Source organism: Stylophora pistillata, chromosome 3 (genome assembly GCF_964205215.1).
Source record: "Stylophora pistillata chromosome 3, jaStyPist1.2, whole genome shotgun sequence".
NCBI lineage: Eukaryota > Metazoa > Cnidaria > Anthozoa > Scleractinia > Pocilloporidae > Stylophora > Stylophora pistillata.
In genome coordinates, this window is record NC_142521.1 from 9,366,168 (window position 1) to 9,391,574 (window position 25,407).

The 25,407-nt window shown below is 39.9% G+C and overlaps 2 protein-coding genes across 2 annotated transcripts; both read right to left on the reverse strand.

Annotated features, from left to right (window-relative positions):
* Positions 1-316: 316 nt before the first annotated feature.
* Positions 317-7,833, reverse strand: LOC111322256 (uncharacterized). The gene is made up of 4 exons (XM_022925332.2): positions 7,443-7,833; positions 4,794-5,081; positions 3,434-3,612; positions 317-2,087 (listed from the first exon to the last, which is right to left on the reverse strand). Exons 1-4 carry the CDS (start codon positions 7,507-7,509, stop codon positions 1,950-1,952), a joined length of 672 nt encoding a protein of 223 aa, XP_022781067.1. The 5' UTR covers positions 7,510-7,833; the 3' UTR covers positions 317-1,949.
* Positions 7,834-17,475: 9,642 nt separating this feature from the next.
* On the reverse strand, positions 17,476-25,010 carry LOC111322234 (uncharacterized). The gene is made up of 4 exons (XM_022925308.2): positions 24,010-25,010; positions 20,824-21,063; positions 19,482-19,675; positions 17,476-18,778 (listed from the first exon to the last, which is right to left on the reverse strand). Exons 1-4 carry the CDS (start codon positions 24,095-24,097, stop codon positions 18,560-18,562), a joined length of 741 nt encoding a protein of 246 aa, XP_022781043.2. The 5' UTR covers positions 24,098-25,010; the 3' UTR covers positions 17,476-18,559.
* Positions 25,011-25,407: the final 397 nt, after the last annotated feature.

Consider the following 25,407-nt stretch of genomic DNA (forward strand, 5'->3'; position numbering starts at 1 on the left):
GACGGGACTTCCATTTATTCGTCACTATCCGAGAAGAATAGAATATCTAACCATTTCTTGATGTTATAGAAAGGTAGCATATTCTTCTCAATTATTTTAAGACCTTGAGTGTTGGTCCGGCCGGGGCTCGAACCCTCGACCTCCCGCACAAACAGTCCAGCGCTCTATCCATTGAGCTAACCAGTTCTGAAACCCAGAGAATATGACTTCCTCAAGATATTAAAAAAAATCATGCTTTCAAAACAAAAACATGACCTCAAACTTATCTGTGAACTTTTCGCCCAATCAGGCAAAACAATGACAGTAAAAACAGAAGCGAGGTAAAAATCCTTCTCTGTATTTCAAATCTGGAGTAAGACCCTAGCCTTAGATACACCCTCACACTGTTCCCTGTCGGGCACTCATTGAAGATTGATATGATGGAGAGTATTAAAAATGAAGCCAAAAAAAAAAAAAGCGAAATGTTTGTATTTCGGCAAAATTGGTGCACTGGAATACTAGATGATCGGCCGATAAATTCAAAGAATACGCCTACACAACTGCAACTGATTTTTCGTATGTAAATTTAAAAAAATAATAATGATTCCTTGGAAATTGCTGAGGTCAAAAAGGTTCACAGTAAGTTCAACTTAACAACTATGCAAACCACCAGAAGCTCTGTTTTCATTATTTTCTTTTGCTTTAAACGTACGGAAAGTGCGGAGAACATAAAAGCATGGGGAAGAACAAGTGGAAGTCATTTAAAACGTAGTAGTCTATACACCGAATCGAAAGATGGTGTCCAATTTGAATTGCCATTGTTCTGGACTCATGATCACTAGCCTCGTCTTCACATGGAAACACAACAGGATTATCACATGTGTGAGAGGCTATTGAGTCCAGAACAGTGGCAATTCAAATTGGATGCCATCTTTCGATTCGGTGTATATGAGGCAATTTTCGACTTAGCACTAAAATAATCTGGGAGTGCTTTGTATTTGCTTCATTGAAGTACGTGTTCGGACTTGAGAACCTGCGAACTTGCGTCACCCTTGCGTCGGATGCCAACCCGAAAACAGTCTAGACTTCATCATTTGAATTTTCCTGCGCTTATTAGGCAGATTGCTTTTTCTACGCTGAGTTTTCATTAGTTACTTGGGATGGTGGCCTTCGCTCGAATAGGCCGTCAGAATCAATTCGTTTTTTATTGGTTTAATTCGTGCAATCGAAATACTCTCTGCTAGCTAATTGAAAAAAAAAATCATTGTTCACTGACGGAAGTCGCAAATCATGTGTATCAGAAGAACACCTTCCGATCGAGTGTCATCAAAACCACAACCGAAGTGATCACAAAGGCCGAGCAGAAGAAAGGAAATACATTTGAGAGCCACTGAGAATTAAAAATAAAACCAACTAAACTTCCGAAAGTGCGGGAAAATGCGTGCGACCAAGCCGTGATTGGTTTTAGTCTTGTATCTGATTGGCTGAGAGAGTGACGCAAGTTTTCTGGACCAATCACAGAGCGAAGTAAAGCAAAAACAAAGCAATTTCAGATTACTTTTTACAACCAATTGACAATTGTTGTATAATCGGTTTTGAACTACGTAGCAAATGAAAACCTACACATGCACGAGAAACCCTATTTCAAATAAAAAAAATTGCGGCGGAGACAAAACGCTAAAGGAGTTTTAGCGAAACCAAGAAGAGAAAACAGGCAAGGAAAATACCCTCTTCTTTGTTTGTCTTTGCTAAGTTTAACGATTGTACTCTTTGGGTTTAATCAGAAACCCCACCCTAGTGAGGGTGAATACAAAACCAACGAGATAGGCGAAAGCGCTAGTTTCAATCACCAAGCGAATATTGCTACGCTTACATCGAACGATATGCCCATTATGCCTAGCTTGAGTAAAACTTCGTGAAAGCTTTGTCGTTACATTAAATATTTAACACGTATTTACTTGTCTTTTAATTCACACTGACGATGTGCAATCAAGACTTGCAGGTCTATCACGTTCAGGATCATGGTTGGCTGCTGCACCGTCTCTTATTTCTTTATCGTCATCATTATTTGGCGTGGAGTGCACTAAAGCAATGCTTTCCGCACCGCTCTGAAAAAGTAGAACAGACCCAAACGTTAGGGGTGAAAAATAAAGATGTTAAAGAGGTCTGCCGCACCTGACAGTTAACGGAACCATGATGTTTCGAAAACCATATTCAACGCGTTGCTCAGCAACTAAATTCGTTAGGAAAGACTATTCCAGCAACACCCATAGCAACCACTTCTTTTAACTCTCAAGTCTTATACGATGGCGTCAATAGGATAACCATTGGCCGTGAAAAGGCCAACTAAATTAGCCGTTAGGCGAAAAAACCATCAACCATCAAGAACCTCTCATACCCCGTGTTCACCAAGTTTTTCTATCTATTTCATTTAAACTTTAAACCGCCTTTTGGTTAGCTCAATTGGTAGAGCTCCGGACTGTTGTGCGGGAGGTAGAGGGTTCGAGCCCCGGCCGGACCAACACTCAGGGTCTTAAAATAATTGTGCTTCCTTTCTATAATATCAAGAAATGGAGAGATATTCTAGTCTTCTCGTATAAGGACGAATAAACCGTAGGTCCCGTCTTCTGCAGGGTTAGGGGTAGAAGACGTTAATTTCCCACGCACGAGATTACTGTGTGGGGGATGTCCTCCCCCAGGATGGGATGGGTGGATGTAAGATTGGCCCTGAAAAGCCCTATGGGGGAGTGGTCAAGTAACGTATGTATGTATGTATGTATGTATGTATGTATGTATGTATGTAATTATTTTTCCATTATTACGTCACCTTACTATGTTAGGGCAATGTAACGCGCAAAATATGACACGGTATTACACCGTAGAATAAAACAAAATACGGACATGAACAATCCGCACTATCTTTGATTTCTTTTCCGTTTTTATTCTTGATTTTTTCAGTAACGAACCTCGAAGCCCACAATAACTTTTTTATGGTCATTAAGAATACTTAATAAATGGTCTCTCTTTAGTTGTTTTCTTCTTGCATTAAGAAAATAAAGCAGTTGGTTAAGAAACAAATTATCAAACGTTTTAGTGCGTAGCATCGCTGGTTATTTTTATTCATCGTTCGTATTTTAACTTTTACTGCGAGCTTGCCAAAACACTGCTCAGCTCGTAAAAATACTCAGCGACACTAAACACCAAAATGTTCAATAACATGTACACATTCTTTAACATTTTGACCTCCTAAGAGTGACTAGCATCTAATTTCTCCTTACAATATCACCCCTGAGTCACACATTAAGGTCAGGAGAATAGAGGAAATGATCAGAAGTTCTTGATTGTTAAACAAATTCTCCTTGTCAGCTCCTTTGGAAATGTATAGAGAACAGTATGGAGAATATGAATACTGACTGATCCTAGGGTGTAGAGGACAAAGTTTCTCTTCACTTACCAGAGAAGAGTGGGAAGATTGTGATAAGGTTCTTGCTCTTTGCCTCCGGTCAGATTTCTTCATCTGATTTGATCCGCGCTTCAATAAAATCGCAATGGAAATCACAAAGAACGACGTTAACCCAATTGATATACCAATGGCAGCTTTGTCAGTCGATGTAAGTCCCTCCTGGAGGTATTCTGAAATAAAAAAACAACAACGACAAAAATACGCATATGTAATACAAAACTTGTCAACAATCCTTGATTCAACCTACTCAGGTTAAACAGGCCAACAAGCACACTGTAGAATAAGAAAACAGCATACAAACTCTCTTTAACCCTACAACTAATTTATTCCAAACATATTACCCTGAACCACACATTAAGGTCAGGAGAATAAAGGAAATGATCACCAACTTAAGGAGCTCTGAATTGTTAAACAAATTCTCTCTGTCCGCACCTCAGGAAATGTATAAACAACAGTATGGAGAAGGTACATACTGATGTTAGGGTGTAAAGTCTAAAAATACATGGTGTGAAAAGGACAGGTGATGATGAAGATCAAGATATTGTGGAGTCCTGGAACTAGTAAAGTCGTCACATAACTAGAAGGTTGTGCGATCGAGTTGGTTGAGTTTTAATTTCCTGCCATGTGTGAGTTGTAATCCGGAGTTTACACACTGTTAATGTATTAAATACGCCACAGATATCCATCACGGTAACGAGGTCGATGATGATGATAAAGATGTCGGATCAATATCATTATCTGCGCACCCACCCCTCCCCTAACCCGACATTGACCCTGACTTGCTATCAGTTGATCGTTGTTGGGTTAGAGGAGGGGTAAGTGCGCTGTCGTTCAGATACTAGGGACCTCAAGCAAACCACGACGGCGACGGCGACGGCGACTGCAACGAGAACGTGGAAAAACAATAGGTCTAATTAGCAGAACAATAGCTCTGCACGTGCATTTTAAAACTTAGTACATTTCTCAGCCGTCCTTTGCAAAACGATAACGTGAAATCAGCAAAATTTGCGTCGTCTGCGAACCGAAACCGCAACGGCAAATTATTTCAATTTCGATTTGCAACTCAACGCTACTTTTATGCGTTATGCTGAGGTTGAGTTGTGGCACCGTATGAGATGGTAAACACATGCAACCATTTTCCAAATTCTAATTAAAAGTAGAAATTCATTTTTTAATCGACGTCATCCTTGGCGTTGCCTTCCTGACTGCTTAAGGTTCCTATTAATACTAAAGCAGCAGGGTTCACGCTATTTTTACGTGAAACGTGAAAGGGCAAGCTGAAGTTTGCCGTTTTATGTAAACATGGTGCTTAATCTCTCTAACATCGAAATAAACTTTAATTTATATGTACCGTCAATGGTGAATGTCATTTTTACTTCTCCTTCCGCATTTCTTGCCACGCAAATGTAATTTCCACGTCTCTCACTGTCAGTAACTGCGACAAATAAATGACTTTCTTCTAGAGTGGCATTACTCTTTTTCAAAACAGCGACCCCCTCATCTGTATCTTTAATCGTTACTCCATCTCGCTCCCATCGAAGGAAAGGACTGGGATCCCCACGCGACGTGCACGTGAAATGTGCTATATCGTCCTCCTTGGTAGAAACAGCCGTCCCGTTACTTATAATTTCAGGTATACCTGTTAGTGTAAGAAAAATAATTTTCGTCAGAAATGGTACCCATATTTCCTATGTTGATCAAAAATAGGAAGGTGTCTATTTAACAAAGATATTTCATGTTAAATGACTGTGAATATATGAAAATCATGTAACTGAACTGCGGGTTAAGAAATGAATATCAAAGCGATTTTCGCATTAATGAACACTAGTTGAGCAGTAATGAAAATAGGGCCTGAAAACAACTACATAACACTACTGCACAAGTAGTGCTCATAACTGCGAATATCGCTTTGATATTCATATTATATGTTGCCGTTCGCCTGTTCAGAGCATATCACAGATGACGTCAAAGTGTGGTATTAACTATACCTCGTGTGTCACTGATGACGTCTTCTGTAAACGATGACTGTACAGACCCTCGAGAGTATGGTTTATATTTGTTTTATATAATTAAAAAAAGCAACGTTTTTTCGATGCTGATGACGTGTATGCGTCTATTCTCCAATAGGTTACAAGTAACAACCAATCATAATGCGTGAATAATTCAGCTTATATTTTCGGTCTTCAATCAACTGCATTTAATTTAAGGCAAAAAAAAAAAACCCATCACTCATTGAAAGAACCTACAGAATTCCATGATCATTCGCTCCTTGCATGGTCATAGGTGTCGTTTATTAATCTTTAAAAAAAATGTTACGGAATTCATAGGCATGTGTGTTTGTCACTCAGTACATTGCTGTTACTAGACATCTTGTGTCACACAACGCTTCTGTGGTTTGATGTCGTCAGTCGGGTCGTCGCACAGCAAGCCATAAGCTTTTCTCTCCGCCAAACCCTAGCCTGCGAAGCAAGCCCTGGGGAAGAGGAGGGGGGATTGGGAAGAATGTAAAAGGCGGGTATTAGGGACGGGAGGGTGGGCGACATTATTATATAATGCATCATCACGAAACGTCTACAGGGGCTGCTATTACACAACAGTTGAAAGAAGGGCAAGATCTAAAAACATCTAGGTCATGGTATCTCTACTATAGATACAAAGAGCTATCGTTATTTGACTAGATTATCGTTACGTAAAAATGTTTTGATTTGACCACGCGAAACAATAAACCCTCGATGGTAAAGAATATTTTAAAGCCTCGATAGTGTTTATTATTTGACTAAATTCTTGTTTAGTTAGACGTCGTAAAGGCTTGTAAACAAACAAGTCAAGGAACAAACAAGTCAAGTCGGGCTTTTATTCTGCAGAAAATGAAAATGAATTCGTTAAGTATGTGAAAACTTTTGCAGTCTTTCCCATCTAAGAATCCTCCACTCGTGCTCACCTTGAAGGTTGGGGTTTTCGGTTAAAAATTAATGATGTAGCTATTAGTTTTTAAATTTGCATATAAATACGATGAGGAGTTATCCTTGGTCCTCGGGCTATACTAGCGCTGCGTCAGCCTGTTCGAGTGCTTATCGAATAAATAGTCGGGAATTGAGTTTTACAGTTCTTAAAAAAGAAAAAAACGTTGGTGAATCGTAAATTGCGATTTTTAAAATGGACATACAGTGTTCACCTGTCCACTTGGGCATAAAACCTCGCCATTTCCAGACTATCGAAGAAAAAATGTCCGTGTTGCTGTAATCACGCTAAACTAGTCGGCTCTTTGAAACCTCCGTCTGTTAACCATTACAACTTTCTTTCTGATTTGAAATCATACGCATTTGCCTTTGCGCTGCAGTTATTTGGTGATGAATATTTCCTATTCGTTTTAGAGATGTCAAGATAAGTTTGGAAACCATAAGTAGAAAATTAAAACATTGACTAACATTTGATCGCTTTTGGAGAAGCAATCAATCAGTCTCAAGCAAGTGCCATTCAGACGGTTTTTAACTTCGCATGCGATCTGCTTGGAAGCCCGCCAAATATTTCGAGAACGTTGCGTCACTCGTTTATTGTTCAATGCCTGAGTGAATGATCCTGCGTCTCTAAACGAGGTTACTTAGATAAACAGTCACCCAACGAAGAAGCTCTAGTATTAAATTTGCTAATAAATCTCCCAGAGAACGCGATGAATGCTTAAATAAAGGCATCCAAATGAAGCAACGATCAAAATAAATCAACGATCAATAGTAAACCAGCCGTCGCGTTTCATTGATGTCTTACGCAAATTTGTTGTTTTTGTTGCCAAATTCGAGAAATGATGGTAGTATATTAGCAAGATTGAATTCAGGTTTCTTCTGACAAGTGCGATTTCGGCACTGTTCGACCTTCTCGCCACTTCTTTAGAATGAAATAGTAATGACTCGGTTAATAGCTATCCTTGTTGACTCTCTACAACGTGGAAAACACTAAAGCGAAACCTTATAGCTACACTTAACAATACGTATTCTGCACTCACCTTTGGAGACAACACAAATAGGCTGCAGCAAAACAGCACCCACCAAGAGGCTCAATAACACAAACATTTCTCTGCTAAAGTTCAGTTTGTTGAGAGCTAAGCTGCTTGATATCTCGCCGCAATTTACATCTGTTTGAATGAGCCACGCGGTGAAATTAATGTTGCAAACGTGAAGTCTTGTCGACCAGCGTTTTCGTTGAATCCACGTGCCAAGATAACAATAATTGATTTGACGTCGCTTTTTCTGGGGACTGGATGGACTTTGACACCGCTCGCGTCTTACAAAACAAAAATATATTCGTTAGGTAATGAAATAACTCCTGATCTTAATGGAGAGAGCACGAGAAGAGTAAAAGTTTTATCGTGCGAGCAGAAAATTCGAAATACATTTGCATGAGAATGAGGTAACATATGTAAATATATATTCGTTAGTTAAAAATTGTTCTATTTTGCCCCTAATTGTGTAAACGGGCAGGTGGAAAAGGAAGAGGAATTGCAGGGATAGAATAAATCTTTAAATGAAATCATCCAATCTTTCTTATCGAATCGTTGTTAGAACGAAAGAAAACCAGACTAAAAGGGCGTTTAGTTAAAGTGACAGAAACTTTTCTAAGGTATCACTTTGGCGATAATCGGCGAAGGTAAACCTTGTACCCAGCTATCAATTTGACATCGTCTAAAGTTCATTTTACTCAGTAACAAACTTGAAAGATGGAATAATATTTGCTTTCCAAAAAAATTATTATCAGAAAACTCTGAAACCAAGGTAACTTATCACAACATCTTTTGCTGAGTTGTTGTTTTTTTTTTATTTTTCCGTATTTTCATTCCGTTGAAAATTAGTGTACCTGCGATGTTTGTTCATAACTTGATAAGGCATTGCCCTTTATTGTCATCATCATGGCGGGTCTTGTCTCAACGATTACAGAATTTAAGCTGGTTTATTGTCAAGAGTCTTGCACTATCTGACTTTCGGTATCCACGGTGATTCATATGTACTTCCTGTAAACAACTACGCTTTTCAAACAAACCTGAAAGTTGTTTCGAAGGTAACCTTACTTGCAACTGCCTCGTGTTTTAATGTGAACTTCCCTCTGTGTTTATTCAGTAATTTTCGTTTGTTCCTCAACCTCTAAATTTGCAAGTTAATACAAATAAAGCCTCACTGTCTGCCAGTCGGTCTTTGAATTAAGGGTCACTTCATTTTATTAAAATCCGACCCGTACATAATTTCGTATCATTTTGCGTCTGTCCTTGCTCAGTAGGAGACACAGGGATCCCGAGACAAAGAACGGCTGCGAGAGGAAACTATTGTTTCGTAAGCCTGGCGACATTGTTGTTGAGAAACAAAATCTCCCGGGCGCCGACTGTGAATTAAAAAGTAACCGACATACTCCTTAGCCTATTTAATATCCACCAGAACGAGCAATTTATGACTAATATATTCTTTTTCAGAGACTTCGGCAGAGGCAGAAATTTTGTGAGTAATCTAACCGACACGAAAGTATCAGCAAAGACACGCGAGAAATCCGAACAAAGGCCTCACTACAATGAATAATGAGTATTTAAAATAAACCCGCTGAAAAGGTTTGAAGAATGGGAAAACGCCGGTGAATAGATCAAAATGGATTTTAAAAGTCGTGAATCTGAATGGGTAAGAAAGAGAGGCCGCCTTTCAGGGACGATTGCAAGAAATAGTAGAGAACCCAACTTCCTTGGCAACAGGAATATTCACGCGACTCTGACAAGCAAAATTTATAAATCACATCCGATTTCAACATCAGTTGCACAGCACTCACTGCTAAGGTTCGAGAGCAACTCGGCGCACGCTGATATACATGGTAATCTTGCACCAAATCTATGTGTACGAGCCGAAGATAAAGACACCACTGGTTTTAGACAACGGAAGCTTGATCCGGTCTCACACTTGGCAAAGGTTTTGTTGTTCTCAACATACATCAATTCCGGGAGATAGTTTCAATTATAAGTGCATAAGCAGGATTTGTACCGAGCGGATGTAATAAGAATAATTCCCTGTCAATCTCAACAACTCCTCGGCCCCGTAATTTTCGGATACTTGACACCCCTCTCCGATAAGGGGAAAAATGAACCAAGCTACTAAAACATGCAATACAGTCGGCAAAAGACTATCGTTCAAAGTTTTTAAGTCACACCTGTGCAGGCAACCCATCCTGGCATAGTCCTGTCTCTTACTGAGCTACCTCTGGGTACTAAGATAGACCTTTAAAAGGCAGGTGATCTTCCGCCCGCCCACCCGCTCCCCCCCCCTCCACACCCCCCCTCCACACCCCCCCTCCACACCCAAGTGAGAATCATGCAAACCTAGTCAAAATTGGTTATGCCATCTCTCATCTAATTTTTGGCTTATTTATCCCGGCTAATCGCTTTTCACCAGATTTCCTGTGGCCCTTTGAAAATTTAAGTATTATTTATAGCCGCGTGACTTCTTTGCCTGACTTCGCTTGTGCAGCTCGCGTGCGCTGGCTCGCTTAAATCGAGCGACGGCTGTACAGGCTCTCTATTTAGGCACTTCCCAAACAAGGATAGCCTTTCACTTGGCCATGAGTGGATACAAATCTTACTCCTCGACTGATATTTATATCTCCCTAGAGTTCTCAAAACGAACGAGTGAGAGGTTCCTCAACATGGAAAACCCTAATTTCCTATTCACAATAGAACGTTGTGCTTTGCATATCAATTTATAATGGTTGATTCAAAGAGTTCAAAACTTCCGTCGCAAAAAGAAAACAAATTCTCCTCCTAAGAATTATTTTCCGTAAAAAGAAAAATGGTATGATATACTCGATAACCATTACGACATTGTTGGTTTAACTTGTGAATGGGCATCAATAAACAAGACCTCTACAAGGTGCCGTAAGGATATTGCGTAACACTAAACTTTTAAGGTTTCTAGACACTTATCATCTGAAACCAACGCTCCCTTAACTCTTGCCTTCTCTTCAACAAATTTTTCACAAGGTTGGCAAGATGTGAGCGTCATACGCCACTGGGAGAAGGAGAAATTTCTTTTCCCTCTCAGGGCAGAGTAGAGACGAAACTACTCCTCCATCATCATTATTATTCCCATCCTCCGTTTGAGGATAAATTGAAAACATGACGTTGGTCTCATTAGTGATTAGCGCTGGTTTTGACAAAGGTCTTATTCAGCCCTGGGGGAAGCTTGTGATGCAACAACCTTTTCCATACTAGTTTTCCTCACGCAAAGTTATGCGCTAAAAATTCAAGTTGTATGGTCTCTCGAATAAACTGTTATTTCTGAGACGGAGAATCACGATTTTTAAAAATGGAGGCCTGTGACCCAAAATGATTGATGCATTTTGATCTTATACGAAATTTGTGTAATCTCAAGCAAGTTCTTGTAATCTAAAATGTAACATCTTCGATATGAGTCATCTTTATATGCTTTGCTTCGAAACTAGTTTAAACATATCTTATTAACCAAGCAGGAGGGCCGAACTGGGAGAATATCGGCCCGAGGTCTTGACAGTACGAACCGAGCGCCGTGAGGTCCGTACAAAAAAGACCGAGGGCCGATATTCTTCCAGTACGGTCCCGAGCAAGCTTGGTTAATAAGTGATTTATTATACGAATGAAGTTCAAAGGGACACAAGTGCGGTATCATTCGGGACAGTGCCCGGTCCAATACTTAGAGAATATTGGAGCAAATATAGAGCATTTTGATTGGTTGATTATAGTTATTGGCCCTCTGACTGCTCGAGTCGTGTAATAAAACGAAATATTACTCGGAGAGGCTAAACGCACATCACAGAGGTAAGTTCGGATGCAGATGCTGGAAATTGCATATTCATCCGAGAAATTTGTTTGGTTGTTTGTTTGTTTGTTTACCAGTAATACGCAATACTCGAGATACTTTTTAAGTCTTGGTCTGGTTTTTCAACTTTCAACACTTACTCGTGTCGTCAATGAGTAGACCTTCCCCGATTGCGCTGAGCACCTTTTGAGCACTTTTTTGAGTTTGGGGCACTATTTTGCATTTGGAGCACCCTTAAGGTGGCTCGTACCAGTTTCCTCGCGCGGGGAACAGGTCACTCTTGCGTGACGCGCGCGAGAGAATCGTGCGAAAGAAGCGCGAGATCAAAAGATGAAAATTTAAAACAAAGATGGCGGCGCGTGGAATTTTTTCTACTTTTGTGAGAAGTTTACCTAAGAGCTTGTATTTGATGTGTTGAGCGACTACTGTGAATGCAGGAGATAGAAACTAAGATAAAGAAGACGAGTTTTGGAGAAGTAAAGGTTGCTTCACTTCACATTTAAAAGAAATATTCAACCGATATGAAATCTTGCGACGGCGAAAAAAGAACTCAAGTGAAGGATAATCTACCTGAAGTGGAAGAAGACTTTGAAACTTAAAGGAGAATAATATGATATAGCCAGAAGTCGTGTGTAGGATTTTTAAGATGAGCCCGGGAGGCTATCTTTGACAGCTGTTTAATGATTTTCTTAATTAGCAGTAAACGTCTGTAAACATCAGATCGTAGGCGCGCGCGCGAGCACACGCAATTGTCAGCGGTAGCTATAACAGATCATGAGCAAATGTCGATCTTATAGAATCCAGATTTTTAAATGCGCGAGAACGCGCGTGGAAATTGCTACACTCACGAAAGCTATTGCATGAAAACAAGTCCGGTGACCCCTTCTTTTTATTGTTCCAATATGATAATAACGTCGAAAGGAATCATCAGAAAAAAAACTAGAAAATTCTGCGGAAGGAAATTTGCGGTGTCTGAAAATTACCTTTTTTCTAGATTTTCTGAAATTCCGCTCCATAGAATTTTTTAAAAATCTATGTGTATTTTCCTTTTCAAGTGCCAAAAGCAATCACTGAAAAAAATCATGGGGTCACCGGGTTAGTTTTCGAATTGTTTAAGCCACAAGCTAAAAAATGCGTCTGAATAAGCCTATGAAAGCGTTGCCATGGAAACTGCTAGTGACGAAATGACACCTATTTTTGAATAACCAATGATTATTTAATTCAACCCCGTAAAAGTGTTCAACTAGCCTTGGTCAGTCTTTTTGTTGTATTCCTTCAAAGTTACAAACCATCAAAAAGACGAAAACCGGTACGAGCCACCTCAAGCACTTTTTCGCACTTTGGGCAACATTTGAGCTATATTTCACATTTCGAGCAACATATGTCTTCTAAAACATTTTAAAGCGAAAACTGTGTGTCGCAACGAGAAATCGTGTTCCAGGTCATAAATTTGAATAACTAATGATGTACTGGTCAAGAATAACAGACCGTTGTCATGGAAAGGCACGTGGACTTATCCCTACTGAGCGTGAAAACAGAAGTTTCTGATTGGCTGATGTATCATGTGCGTGTCATCTCAGATTTCTAAATCATCTGATGTCTAGGTTTTACACTAGTACTGCTGAATTTATTTACAATTCGAAACCGGCTTTAGTTTTTTGAGAGCACAAATGGAAGCACTAAATCAGTCTGAAAACAATAGCACTGAAGACGAAGAAGTGATTGATACAATTACAGTAATAGTAAATGCTTGAGCATCCCTTAGTGCTCCAGAAAGTGCTTCGATAGCACGAAAGCGAAAAGTTCCGATCAACAAAGGGAAGAAAAAGCTAAGAGGAAGCGTCAAAAACACCAATGTGAGTACACAGGATCGTCTCAAAGAGCACCCAAACCAACACTTTGCCGTGGTAAAAGGAAAGCTTAGATGTAATACAACAAAAAAAAAAGACAAAAAAACGTAGGAGTCCATCCTGGTGGAGTAATGATGCTCCTGATTGCTTCATATTATGGAAACTTGGATATTAGCTCTTATCAAATGATCCAAGAAGCTAACAAGCCGGCTTTTCTAATTGTCGCCTGCAGAAGACCTGTTAAGCCTGTTTTTGGACGAGGAAACATGTTCAAGGGTCTCGCTTAATCCTGTAATTTGTATCCTCTTAAACTTATTCGATTGCAACAGATCTGAGCATCCGGTATTAAAGAAGATTGTTTTTCTTTTTTTGAAATGGTTTCGTCGTCAATAGGTGGCTTACAAATACTAAAGCTGCGTTAAAATCGTTCAATGAAAGTTGCCAACCTTTGGAATACTTTCCTATGCAATAGGAGGGTCTCAGTATAGTGCAAATTGGAAAATTTAAACCTTTAGTCGTAAAAAAACATTTCGGTGACAATAATGGAAATATGTTAACTGTAAGCCGTAAATTGGCCAAAGTTTTAACCTTTAGCTGTAAAAGCCATCACCCCATAGAGACCCTCCAATGACATCTACATTGGTAATTTATCATTTCGAATTTAGTTGATGCGGGGTATGAGATCTTTTGAATGCAAATGTGGGCGAACATGCACCGAATCGAAATGTGGTGTCCAATTTGAATTACCAATGTTCTAGACTTACTATCCTCTCACACATGTGATAGCGGGGCTCCCACGCGCGCGTGGGGCAGAGCCCCATACCCATGGAATATGGTCAACCTCTTTTTGTTTGGTTGTCACGTGACTGACCGAGTGTACGTGCCTTCAGATTGCATGGGTAGGGTAGGGGAGACTATCAAAACAAAGGGAGAGGTGTCTCAGGCGAGTCTTGGCCAATGCACATCTTTTATATTATCATTAATATTACGAACTTAACTTGGGAGCTCCGCTTTTAAGGTCGGCACACACGAGGGGACTAGTCCCTGCGACTAGTCCCAGCGACCAGTTTCATGCGACTAGTCCCTTCGTGTGAACTACACATTTCTGTGGTCGCAGGGACCAAAATTTGGTCCCTGCGACTGGTCGCACGAATTCAAACTTGTTTGAATTCGTGCGATCAGTCGCAGGGACTTGTCGCATGAAACAAATGTTTGTCCCCTCGTGTGAACTGTTTGTGCGACCAGTCCCTGCGACTAAACGGTAAATAAGCCAATCACGGGTCAGTATGATGCGTGACTTCCGGTATTTGTAAACATTGCAGTCTTTATGAATTTTCCCTGAATTCTAGATTTCTACAACTGAAGAATAAAAAACTATTTCTAGTTTTGTAAACATATACAGATGTCTTGGAGCCGTTTTTATGGAATTTTTACCCTATTTGATTCTGTGTCTGTTAAAAATAAATAAATAAATAAAAAAACGGAACGTAAAAACATGAATAATTCGACTGAATAAGTGTAGTTCATTTGCGTTGACGTTTAATAGTGTGACAATGAAAAGTTGCCAAATTTTCATTGTTTTCGTGTAACGCCCCAGACTAAGAAACATCTTTTGCCTCTTAATTTTCCTATGTTCTTGTGCAATTGAGTGCCCTAGTGTGAACACCTTAAGGGACTAGTCCCTGCTACCGGTCCCCTCGTGTAAACCCTTCAAAGACTTGTCGCCGGGACTAGTCGCACGGACTAGTCGCAGGGACTAGTCCCCTCGTGTGTGCCGACCTTTAGGCTTGGCTAAATCTATATATTAATCGTTTTGTGTTTCCCCGTGAAGACGAGGCTAGTAAGTCCAAAACAGTGGTAATTCAAATTGGACGCCATATTTCGATTCGGTGATGGACTGACGTAACTTGATTTCAGACCGTAGACTCATGAACAACGCAATATCGAACATTAAGGTGGCTGGTACCAGTTTCCTCGCGCGGGGATCAGGTCACTCTTGCGTGACGCGCGAGAGAAACGTGCAAAAGAAGCGCGAGATCAAAAGATGAAAATTCAAAACAAAGATGGCGGCGCGTGGATTTTTTTTCTATTTTTGTGAGAACTTTACCTAAGAGCGTGTATTTGATGGGTTGAATGGCCACTGTGAATGCAGGAGATAGAAACTAAGATAAAGAAGTCGATTTTCGGAGAAGTAAAGGTTGCTCCACTTCATATCTAAAAGAAATATTCAACCGATTTGAAATCTTGCGACGGCGAAAAAAGGAGAACGCAAGTGAACGATAATCTACCTGAAGTGAAAGAAGACTTTGAAACTTCAAGGAATATAATATGATGTAGCCAGAAGTCGTGTGTAGGATTTTTAAGATGTGCCCGGGAGACTGTCTTTGACAGCTGTTTAATGACTTTCTTCGCAGTAAAGGCAAATTTACGTATGTAAACGTCAGATCGTAGGCGCTCTCGCGAGCACACGCAATTGTCCGCGTTAGCTATAACAGATCATGAGCAAATGTCGATCTTATAGAATCCAAATTTTTTAATGTGCGAGAACGCGCGTGGAAATTGCTAAACTCACGAAAGCTATTTCATGAAAACAAGTCCGGTTACCCCTTCTTTTTATCGTTCCAATATGATAATAACGTCGAAAGGAATCACCAGAAAAAAAAATAGAAAATTCTACGGAAGGAAATTTGCGAGGTGTGAAAATTGCCTTTTTTCTAGATTTTCTGAAATTCCGCTCCGTAGAATTTTTTGGAAATCTTTGTGCATTTTCCTTTTCAAGTGCCAAATGCAATCACTGAAAAAAAAACACGGGGTCACCGGGTTAGTTTTCGAATTATTTAAGCCACAAGCTAAAAAATGCGTCTGAATAAGCCTATGATAGCGTTGCCATGGAACTCTGCTAGTGATGAAATGACACCTATTTGTGAATAACCAATGATTGTATAATTCAACCCTGTAAAAGTGTTCAACTGGCCTTGGTCAGTCTTTTTGTTGTATTCTTTCAAAGTTACAAACCATCAAAAAGATGAAAACTGCCAGCCACCTTAAATACAACAAATTTATAACTTGTACTTGTAACAATATGCTGAAAGGACAATAATGTATCCGTTTGTTTGGTTGTTTTTTTTTTGTTTTTGTTTTTTTGTTTGTTTGTTTGTTTGTTTTTGTTTGTCTTTGTATTGTTCCTTGTGTGGCAGTGACAGACTAGCACTTCGTGCCAGCCGATCAAAGGTCAAATCAGTCTTTGCTATTCAAAATGAATCGCAGAAGAAAGCGTTTTTTTTTACGCAAATGTCATTTCCAGACGCAATTACAACTCTAATTACAGTGCTGTTTTGACCAAAGGTGTTCACAGTGAAGTATGTTTACATTTGCATCGGCAACAATCCCTTATGTCGCTTGATTACAGCGATCATAATAAAAAAAAAAAAAGCACGTGAGGGTCGTTCTAAAAACAGTGCTTACCCTCTAAGAATCGTAGACATCTAATTTCCTTCAATACTAAGCATAAAAACATTTCGAAATCGCTACCTTTAACTTGGAGATGAAGCAGTAACTACCCGGCCAGCAGTGAGACCCAAAAATCCAACACAATGATATCATGAGCGGATCAGAACAACTCTTCAGAGGGATTATGGATCGAGTTTGTGGGGTAAAATCACGTTTTGCAGGAGAAATATGTAAAAATGATGAGTTGTCAGCCAATACCCCCTAGTGTCTCTCAGCACAAAGATCACTATAAATATAGCATTTTTCGCATTACATCGATCGCGCCTGACATCTGATTCTTTTATTTGATTCGTTATTTTCATGGTTCGAGTACAAGGCTCCGCAAGTTAAATATGTCGCTCAGTGTGGAAGATAGCCGCGCGTTAAAACTAATTTCATCTTTAAGTGTTAAAAATATCTTCTAAGGGCTTCGATCTGTGGTTTAGTAATCTTTAGGAAGTTGCGTGCACGTACATGGAAAACAAGAGGGAACTTGAAATATACTGACTTGAATCGATTCGTAGTTAGTTCGTTCAAGTGTTTTCGTTGTCTCCACTGTCATCTAACATCTGATGTGTAAATCATTTTTATTATTGTTACTGTAAATTTTGTAGAGTGATTTTAAGGGACACTATTCTTATTGTTATTGTAATCATATTCACACGACCCCACAAGCCCCTAGTCTCCCTCGCAGCCGTTTTTTCGGATGTCACGCAACGCTCCCCCAAAAAGAACTTTTTTGGGGGAGCGTTGCGTGACATCCTTTAAAGCCCCTTGCTTTAAACCTCATCGTGTTTAAATAAAGGATGATTGATTGATTGATTGATTGAAGTGTATTTAATTAGAGCAGCTCGTGTGAAGGGCTCGAACTGTCCAAACGTCTTCAAAGAAATGTTTTATTGGAAGTTATGCTGTGGTTGTTAAAAGTACACAGAAGTCTCTTGATGATTAGAAATTCCTTGATTAATTTAGTTAAGGGTCTAAGGACTTTAGTTGACATATTTTTAACACTACCAATCTACGCTATTAATACATAATTTTAGTCAGTGAGTTCGCGTTACAGAGGAAACACACCTTTTCAGGTAATGTTTGACGTAAAACTGAATATGTAGTGATTGTTTTGAATCGAGTCAAATTGGAGTAAAACATTTTCTAGGAAAGCTCAAATCATAAACGAAGATTCATATTGTCCTTTTTAAGTCTTTTGATTACTGACACGATTTGTTGTGATCCCTACTCATTGCACACTCTCTACGCTGAACAGCTAAAACGTTTACGAAGCCAATAACGCGAAAATCGAAAAACGATGCTAAGCTTTTTGACCAGTTTGTGATACTAATGGTTATTTCTCCAGATCTGAAGATATTCCGACAATGTATGTGTTCGTTTAAGGACATCCATGTCCGATGAAACCAGCTGACATCACTTCCGGGATTTCACTTAGCCACTTCCGTGAAAACTCGATATGTCGAGATGTTCACATGCCAGCGAAGACGAACCGACCCGGTTGACAAAACTGCAGTAACTGGGGAGAGATCCCCCCCCCTGCCTGGAAGGCTCTCACGGTAGCTTGGTTACGGGCTGGAGTGTGAAAGGGGACCCAGAATGTCTAAATTGTTTGTAACAGTATGTTTCAAAATCGTCACAGTCGTCAAAGAGTGATCCAAAATAAATCTTGAGTGATAAAACGAAGAGAGCTTGTTTTTAACAATGTACCACTTTTAGCCTCAACTTTCTTCTAAAATACTGATTCCGCTGATCAAAAACTGTTACTAGCTCAAGCAAAGCCCCTATGGAAGCGAATTCAAAGCATGAAAAGATTTTCAAAGCTGATCGGAAACAGTCTGCAAAGGATACCCTTTTTAAATGATGGACAATACACGATGCCTCACGTATGGACTATGAACTGTTTCGATTTCTTTTCAAAAATATATCCTGATCAAATTACACATTTTCTGTCGGCATTACACGTACGCAGTGTACTGATACATAGGTCGCCCTGGTCCGTTGGCATTCCCATCAGGCTCTTCGTTCCTTCCTAACGTCTCCAGCCAGTGATATTCCGCTGGTCTGTTGTGCTGCCGTGATGATTTGTGGGGTCCTCTGAGAGCCTTTCTTACCTGGAAATCATTCCTTGGATAATCGGGTTTTCTCGGGTTATCCTCTTCAACGGCGGCGTTTTCCTGTGGAAAATAATTTAATCACATAGAGGTTTGAGCTTAAAACTTATCAAGGCCTGTAAAGCGACTTCGAGTCTTTCTATCTGTCATGATTAGAATGAAAAGTTGTATTCAATAAATCTTTATTTTGAGCTACTAATTAAAGGGTGCAGGAGTGCTGAAAAGAAAAAAAAAAAAAAAAAAAGGAGTGCTGAAAAGGGTAGGAATTGGGGAAACTTCGGGGAAATAGAATGCACCATTGTCCAGGTCTATTATTGTTAATCAAAGAGTGCTGAATCTGTTCTCTTCCTATTGAGTGCAGAGTAATGAATCGTCTCGCCCAAAACAAAACACATTTACCATAGCTAAGGTAGTTTCAATTACTAGAACTGTGAAAAAAGTTAAAAAATCATGTTAAAAATCAGAGTGGCTAAAGTGGTCGATTATGCTGCATGAGTCACGAGTTGCGTCATACCGGCTAAATAAAGTTTTTTAAGACCTTTACATTGGTCCACTTTGTGATTGAGCAGGAAGGATACTCACGCGGCCGAAGCCCGAAAGAACTCGAGGATAGAGAGAGAAGATTCCAAATTCGTGGCTTTAGGTTTTCAGTTGTCATTATTTTAAATACATGGCGGCATGATTTTGAAAATTAACCAGAGAACAACTTATTTAAGGGGGGCTAACTCCAAATTCCAAAGCGAGTTCATGACTTTTGAATACTTACATTTCGATTGACATTAACTCTCCATCGTTTTTTGTGATATTCATTCTCTCGGCGTCTTACTGCCAGAACAAGGAATATCGCGATAAAAATAATGATAATAACTGTCAAGCCAAGTGCAAGAGCGATAGCGATGTAGTCAACATCACTGAGTCCCTCGTCTTGTTCCTCTGGTGGCTGTCCTGTTTCTTCTTGACCTGAAAAGGAGTCAAACCAGTTGTATTAGTGCTAGCATTTTAAAGCGACAAGGTTAGCGAGTAACCAATGAGAGAACCGCATTTTAAAATTGACCAATCAAACGACCAAATCAGTCAACCGAGTTCTACTTTTAAAGACTGGGTTTCTGATTAGTCAACTTTCCAGGTATGGCTCTCTTATTATTAGTAGATATTTCAATTACGGTCCTTGCACATCACTTTTGTTAGAACCTGTCAGTGTGGATGTGGCTATTCGGAAACGTGGCTAAAGAAGAGGTCTAAGTCACATTTGAGTCTTTCCCGAATTTTGATTGGCGATCAAATTGAAAGAATTTGGCATGTATGCTTCCAATACGATGTTCATGTAGGACCTCCAATTATAAATGCGCCTCCCCTGCCCCTCCCTTCCCTCCCTCCTCCTCCCCTTTCAGAAAGCCCTTCCCTCCCCCCCTCCCCCATCAGTAAGCCCTTCTTGCATTGCTTTGGTCATTATAATGCACTAAACAATTATTCACCAAAATGAAGGTAAAGTAGCAAAGCGATGGATATTTACCGAGCGGCTTCGGTAAATGTTCCTCACTTTCACCGATGATGAGGCAAATCCAATTCAATTGTTATTGTATGTAGCAGTGAAAAACCCAAAAATAAGTATATCATGCCCAGTCAATGTACCAAAAATTGTCGGATATTGGACTCTCAACGCTCGATTTTGTCTCTGGCTGCTCATAGGTAAAGAATACCTGCTGTTCTCCTTCGAGCTTGCCAATCAGCGCGCTCGCGAAAAGTACCACTCGCCGGTCATTTAAACAAAGTTTAGCCATTGTTTCACAAAACCGCGTCCTAAACAATCCTCTATTCAGCTGGACCTTTTATCTGAGCATTTGTTTTTGTGAATAGTGTCAAGAGGGCCGAGAGCTAGCAGTGGAAGGCCATTTTTAATTAAATCAACCCTCTTATAATTAAAGCCTAGGGCCCACTGATTTCTTAAAGCCGTGGTTTGAGGCAGACCTCGTCTAACTAACCAACCCTAATAGCAATTGTACTTAAAATTGTAACCATCCACTGAGTAAGTACAGTAGCAGTCGGGTAGATCTTTAATGTAGACGCAAACCGGCTTTCAGAAGTGTGCTACGAGAGTGAATACTCACCACCTGTTGAAGAGACTAGTTGAATTTCCTTCAATACCTTTGAGTTGTTTGCTTTGCAAATGTACAAGCCAGCATCTTCTGTAGTGAGGTTAGAAAGGACTAAACTTATGTTGTGTGAGGTAGTGTTCAGCAGAGTCTCATCGTCCTTTGTCCATCTTAAAAGAGTGGAGGAGGATAGGTTTCCGTTACCACAGACAAGGGTGATATTTTCTCCCGGTTCGAATGTCTTTTCCTCTGGCTCTGAAAAAAATAAGATGGCTCTTAGCTCGTAACATGTCTCGGTTCCGCCATGACTGGTCAGTAGTAATCAAATAAATAGAAAAAGGCTGGCCAAAGGATATTCTCGAAAAATATCTTTGAAGTAGAAGTTTGCTTTGTATCCATAGAATTTGTTTTTCTGCGCCGTTCAAAAGTGCTTATAGAATTTCACTACTTACTGCACTTTGAGATTCCGAAGAGCAGCTCACCCTTAAATAATTATCTTCAAATGTACTTAAATTTCAAAACGAGCTTCGTCATTTTGAAAACAGTTCAGTAACCTGACCATATATACAGTCATGTACGCGCTGGAAGTCCCAAACTTCAATTCACATAATAGGAACCTAACGCGAGAGACCAAGTAGCCCCTCGTTGTTGTTTTACACCTGATTCATCTAAAGAGTGGCAGAAATGTTTTAAAAACAATTGCTGAACATGAGTGTGATCAGTTGCTATAACAAAACGCAGACAAAAACAAACAAACGAACGAAACAAGTAAAGGAAACGCAAGTATAAAAAAAAAAAACTGACAAACAAAATAACGACCCTATTTAGGTAATCTCCCTCGCAGAAGTTGTTTAGTCTCGCTTTCTGAAGAAGCCGTGTATGTTGCTCTACGAGATCAACAGAAAAACCATCTGCATAGGAGATCATATCACAGGTAACTGATAAGCATCAGTTCTAGTGATCAATGTGTTTTTTGTTCGAATCGTCTTCTCACAAACTTTCTAGAACATGAAAACCTCCCAAGCGACGATAAAAGTACTGATGGGCCACTTTGAGTTAAAGTGAGTGTATGATCAAGCGAAGCGCGCATTTATTTTTCTAATGTGAAGAGGAGGGGTATCTTTTTGACAAGCGAGTGCCACCTTTGATTTGAGCGGAAAGCTGAGAGAGAAAGAAATTTGTACCAAGGAAGTGAGCGAAGGTTAAGAGGAAGCAGAGATAAAGGGGTTGGGCCTTCCCCGCCCCCTCCCCCTACCGTCCGCTGGCCACTCTTACGGCTCTAAATGAAACAAACTAAGGTAAGCTTGTAACATTAACCCGCCCTAATATGATAAGACAGGGGTCGCACTAGCTGTGGCCTTAATTTTTTTCTGTCGCGTCATAAGATGTCCCACAAATATGTCGCGACATTTACACCACGGGAGTCATGGAGGTCGCACTCGTGCGACATAAATGATATTGAAACCAGACTGTCAACTCTTAATATTTCACGCGCGAAAAAGAGCACTGAATATAATTTTGTAGACATCAGGCTGGTGTTTGTTTTATTAGCGACATTTCTTCAATCTCTGTTTAATTTGTTTCATGTACAAAACCCTATGGTTTGTACGCATTGTACAACACTCGCCAACGGCAAATGTTGGCTCTTGCCGCTTTAAACCGACGTCGACGGAAGCAAAAAAATGGGAAAAGATCTGCGAGCCAAAGGGTGAAAACAAGCCATCCCCATACTGAGAATAATCAGATGAATAGTGCAAATTTGTAAATTGGTATGGGTTGAAATTCGCCCTAAGGACCAGATGAAACGTTGTAAAGAAAACTGGTGACGTGTTGTCTTTGCGGAATTTCGAAAATCCAATTTTTGCCGTTATTTCGGACTTGATTAACGTTGCGACAGAAGAATAGCAAAAAAATGTTTATTTTAAGGCCATTAGACAAGATATGACCTGCTTCGAGGCAGGACATCGGCTTTTTTTATCTTTTGGTCCTTCGGACATAGTCATGTCTGGTCGTGACAAAAGGGTCGCACTTGTCGCAAGTACGCGATGACAGATTTTACGTCCAATGTAAACAACAAAAGCGTTAGTGCGACCCCTGCCTAAGACACCTGCACTGCAAGCCATCATGTCTCCTTCTTCATGTCCTCGAAACAGTGCTTGCAGTTCATCACGCTTTGATCAGCAGTCGCCAAAATATTTTGCGTGACTCCCAGGGGGACCTCTCGTGACCTTTGGCATATGATGCATAAATTACCCACCACCTTGCAAAACAATCTTCGTCTAGAAGTTCCTTCAAGCGCATACCATCTTCAATTTTTTCGCTTTACTGCATTAAAGTAATCACTGTCAGTGTTATTTTTAGAGCGGAGAACAAAACATACTTCTAAAAAAATTCTACCAGAATGGGCTTGCCAAATCTTTTGTTGCAGCTTTAGTCGTTCGTCATGATAACGTCGTGGCAACACTCTGCCGGTTTTCCATTCAATTCAACGGTTCCATTTGGTTCGGTTGAAGAATTGAAGATAACTTCTCGCATAGCTCCCATGCAAACCCAGCCCCTTTGTAACAATCCTATCACTGTTAAGCCTTGTGAACTACGAAGCTTTGTAATATCACAACAACAACTTCTGAACTACTGATCAAATGACGAAATTGTTTGTTCACATTGATATTGATAACCACGCTTTTTAGTTGTAAATGTATCCAGCCGTTACGGGTTGAGAACAGACTGAGAAACTTCGAAGCTTCGCAATAGGGAATAAATTCACTAACAATCACAATTTAACTGGAATATAAGATAATGAGGTACAAAAGAATTGTTTACAATTTACGTTCTTTGTTCCACAAAGCTTCGGTTGTTGCTTTATTAGAAGAAAACTGTATTTAAATCATTGATAGGGTCGGCGGGCATAAATCTCCACAAACTATCTCACAACGCAAGAAAAGTCCTAGGAAAGAATTCCAATCGATTATTTACGTTGGAATTTTAGTGCTTTAAGAAACAGTATTTCAATATTAGCAAGCGTCGCCGGTTTCGTGACTGGTGACTGAAAGACGTTATTCCACAAAAACTACCACCCCTGGCCTGGCGGTTTATTAGCTGTTATTAATCGTTAAGGTTGGAATATTGAAAGTTTGCCCCTGCGCAATTTGGAAAATCGTATCATCAGGTTAAATTGAATCGATCTTTTACACAACCTACCGTTTGAAGCAAATACCGCAACTCGAAACAGCGCCAAACAACACAAAGCCAGTGAGAGACGAAAAGTTGTAAAGCCACAAAACATCATCTATCCTTGAGTACTCCCTCGTTTCCTTTAGTCCGATGTATCAAACTGAAAGATTACAGTTTCTTCTTGTTAGAAATTACTCATTGCATGATGGCAACTAAACCGTGTGTCGACACGCGATCACGAGCGAAAACGATCGCGAAAAATATAATTTATTCTATCCTTAACTACCCAAGTTAAATATCACGCCTAAGTAGCTTGGCGTTGCATTTCAATGAGTTGAATTTAAAACAAAAGTCACGAGTAAAGCCTCTTTTTTAATCAACTAAAGTAAAAAAAAAATGCCGAATGAATTTCGAGAAAGGAACACATTACAGCCGTCGCTTTATAGAGAAGTACGACCATCCGCCTGTCATGCAAGTTTGTCAGGCGTTAAAATGTCGACGAATCAACTAATGCCGTACGCTGGAGTGTGGACCAAATCTTTGAAAGGTTATCGCTGTGCGGGCTCAATAAATACAGGTGACAGAGGCTGTCACAGAGCGTCATGTAAAGAGAATGAAACTTTGACTTAAACTGGCAAGCTTTAAAATCCGCTCTTATGTTTCTTCGCATCCATTTGCACTGGAGAACGATGTCCCTTTAATCCGGATATCCATTAGGATTGGAAAACTGAATAAATTTACTAGAGCACACTGACCAAAAGAAAAGTTTATAGCAGTAGTCTATGCTTTTCGAACTGTTTAAAACAATTAAGTCAAAATCTAAAAGGCGCTATCTTCGCTAATAAATCAGATTACTGCATGCGCAAAGTTCCGAACTGATGAAGAACTATTAAATCAACTTGAATTTTCGATTTTATAAGAAAACCGATGTTGTGGTATTATTTGAACTGCCCGACCCTCGAAATTTGAGTTTAATTTCTTTCAAAGGCGATATGATACTCCAATTTTTTCCCTGTCAACCAGTTACACCATAGGACGAAATGATCTGTCAGATCTGTATCAACTCTTCTGAATTTGTTAAGCGATACTTTGATGCGAAAAAAACTGTACACGAGCCCTTTAGGAGAGTTCTTGGACTTAAAAATATTTCTTGACTTTCTTGACGTTTCCACGCGGCAATGGAAAAAATGCTATCATTTAAACATCTTAACCAATCTGAAAACCCTCTCAGAAGGTCTTGTTTAAAACCGCATTCATGTAAAGGAAGCCAACGAAATAACTCACTCTTTTAGGGCAACTATGAGTGGCGATCACAGACACCCAGCCACCTAGCACCTGCGTTCTCTCGGTAGTTTCCATCGGTTTGGACAAACTCTGGTCGACGATGCAATAAAACGAGGAAGGTTTATGTTCCCAAACCGATCT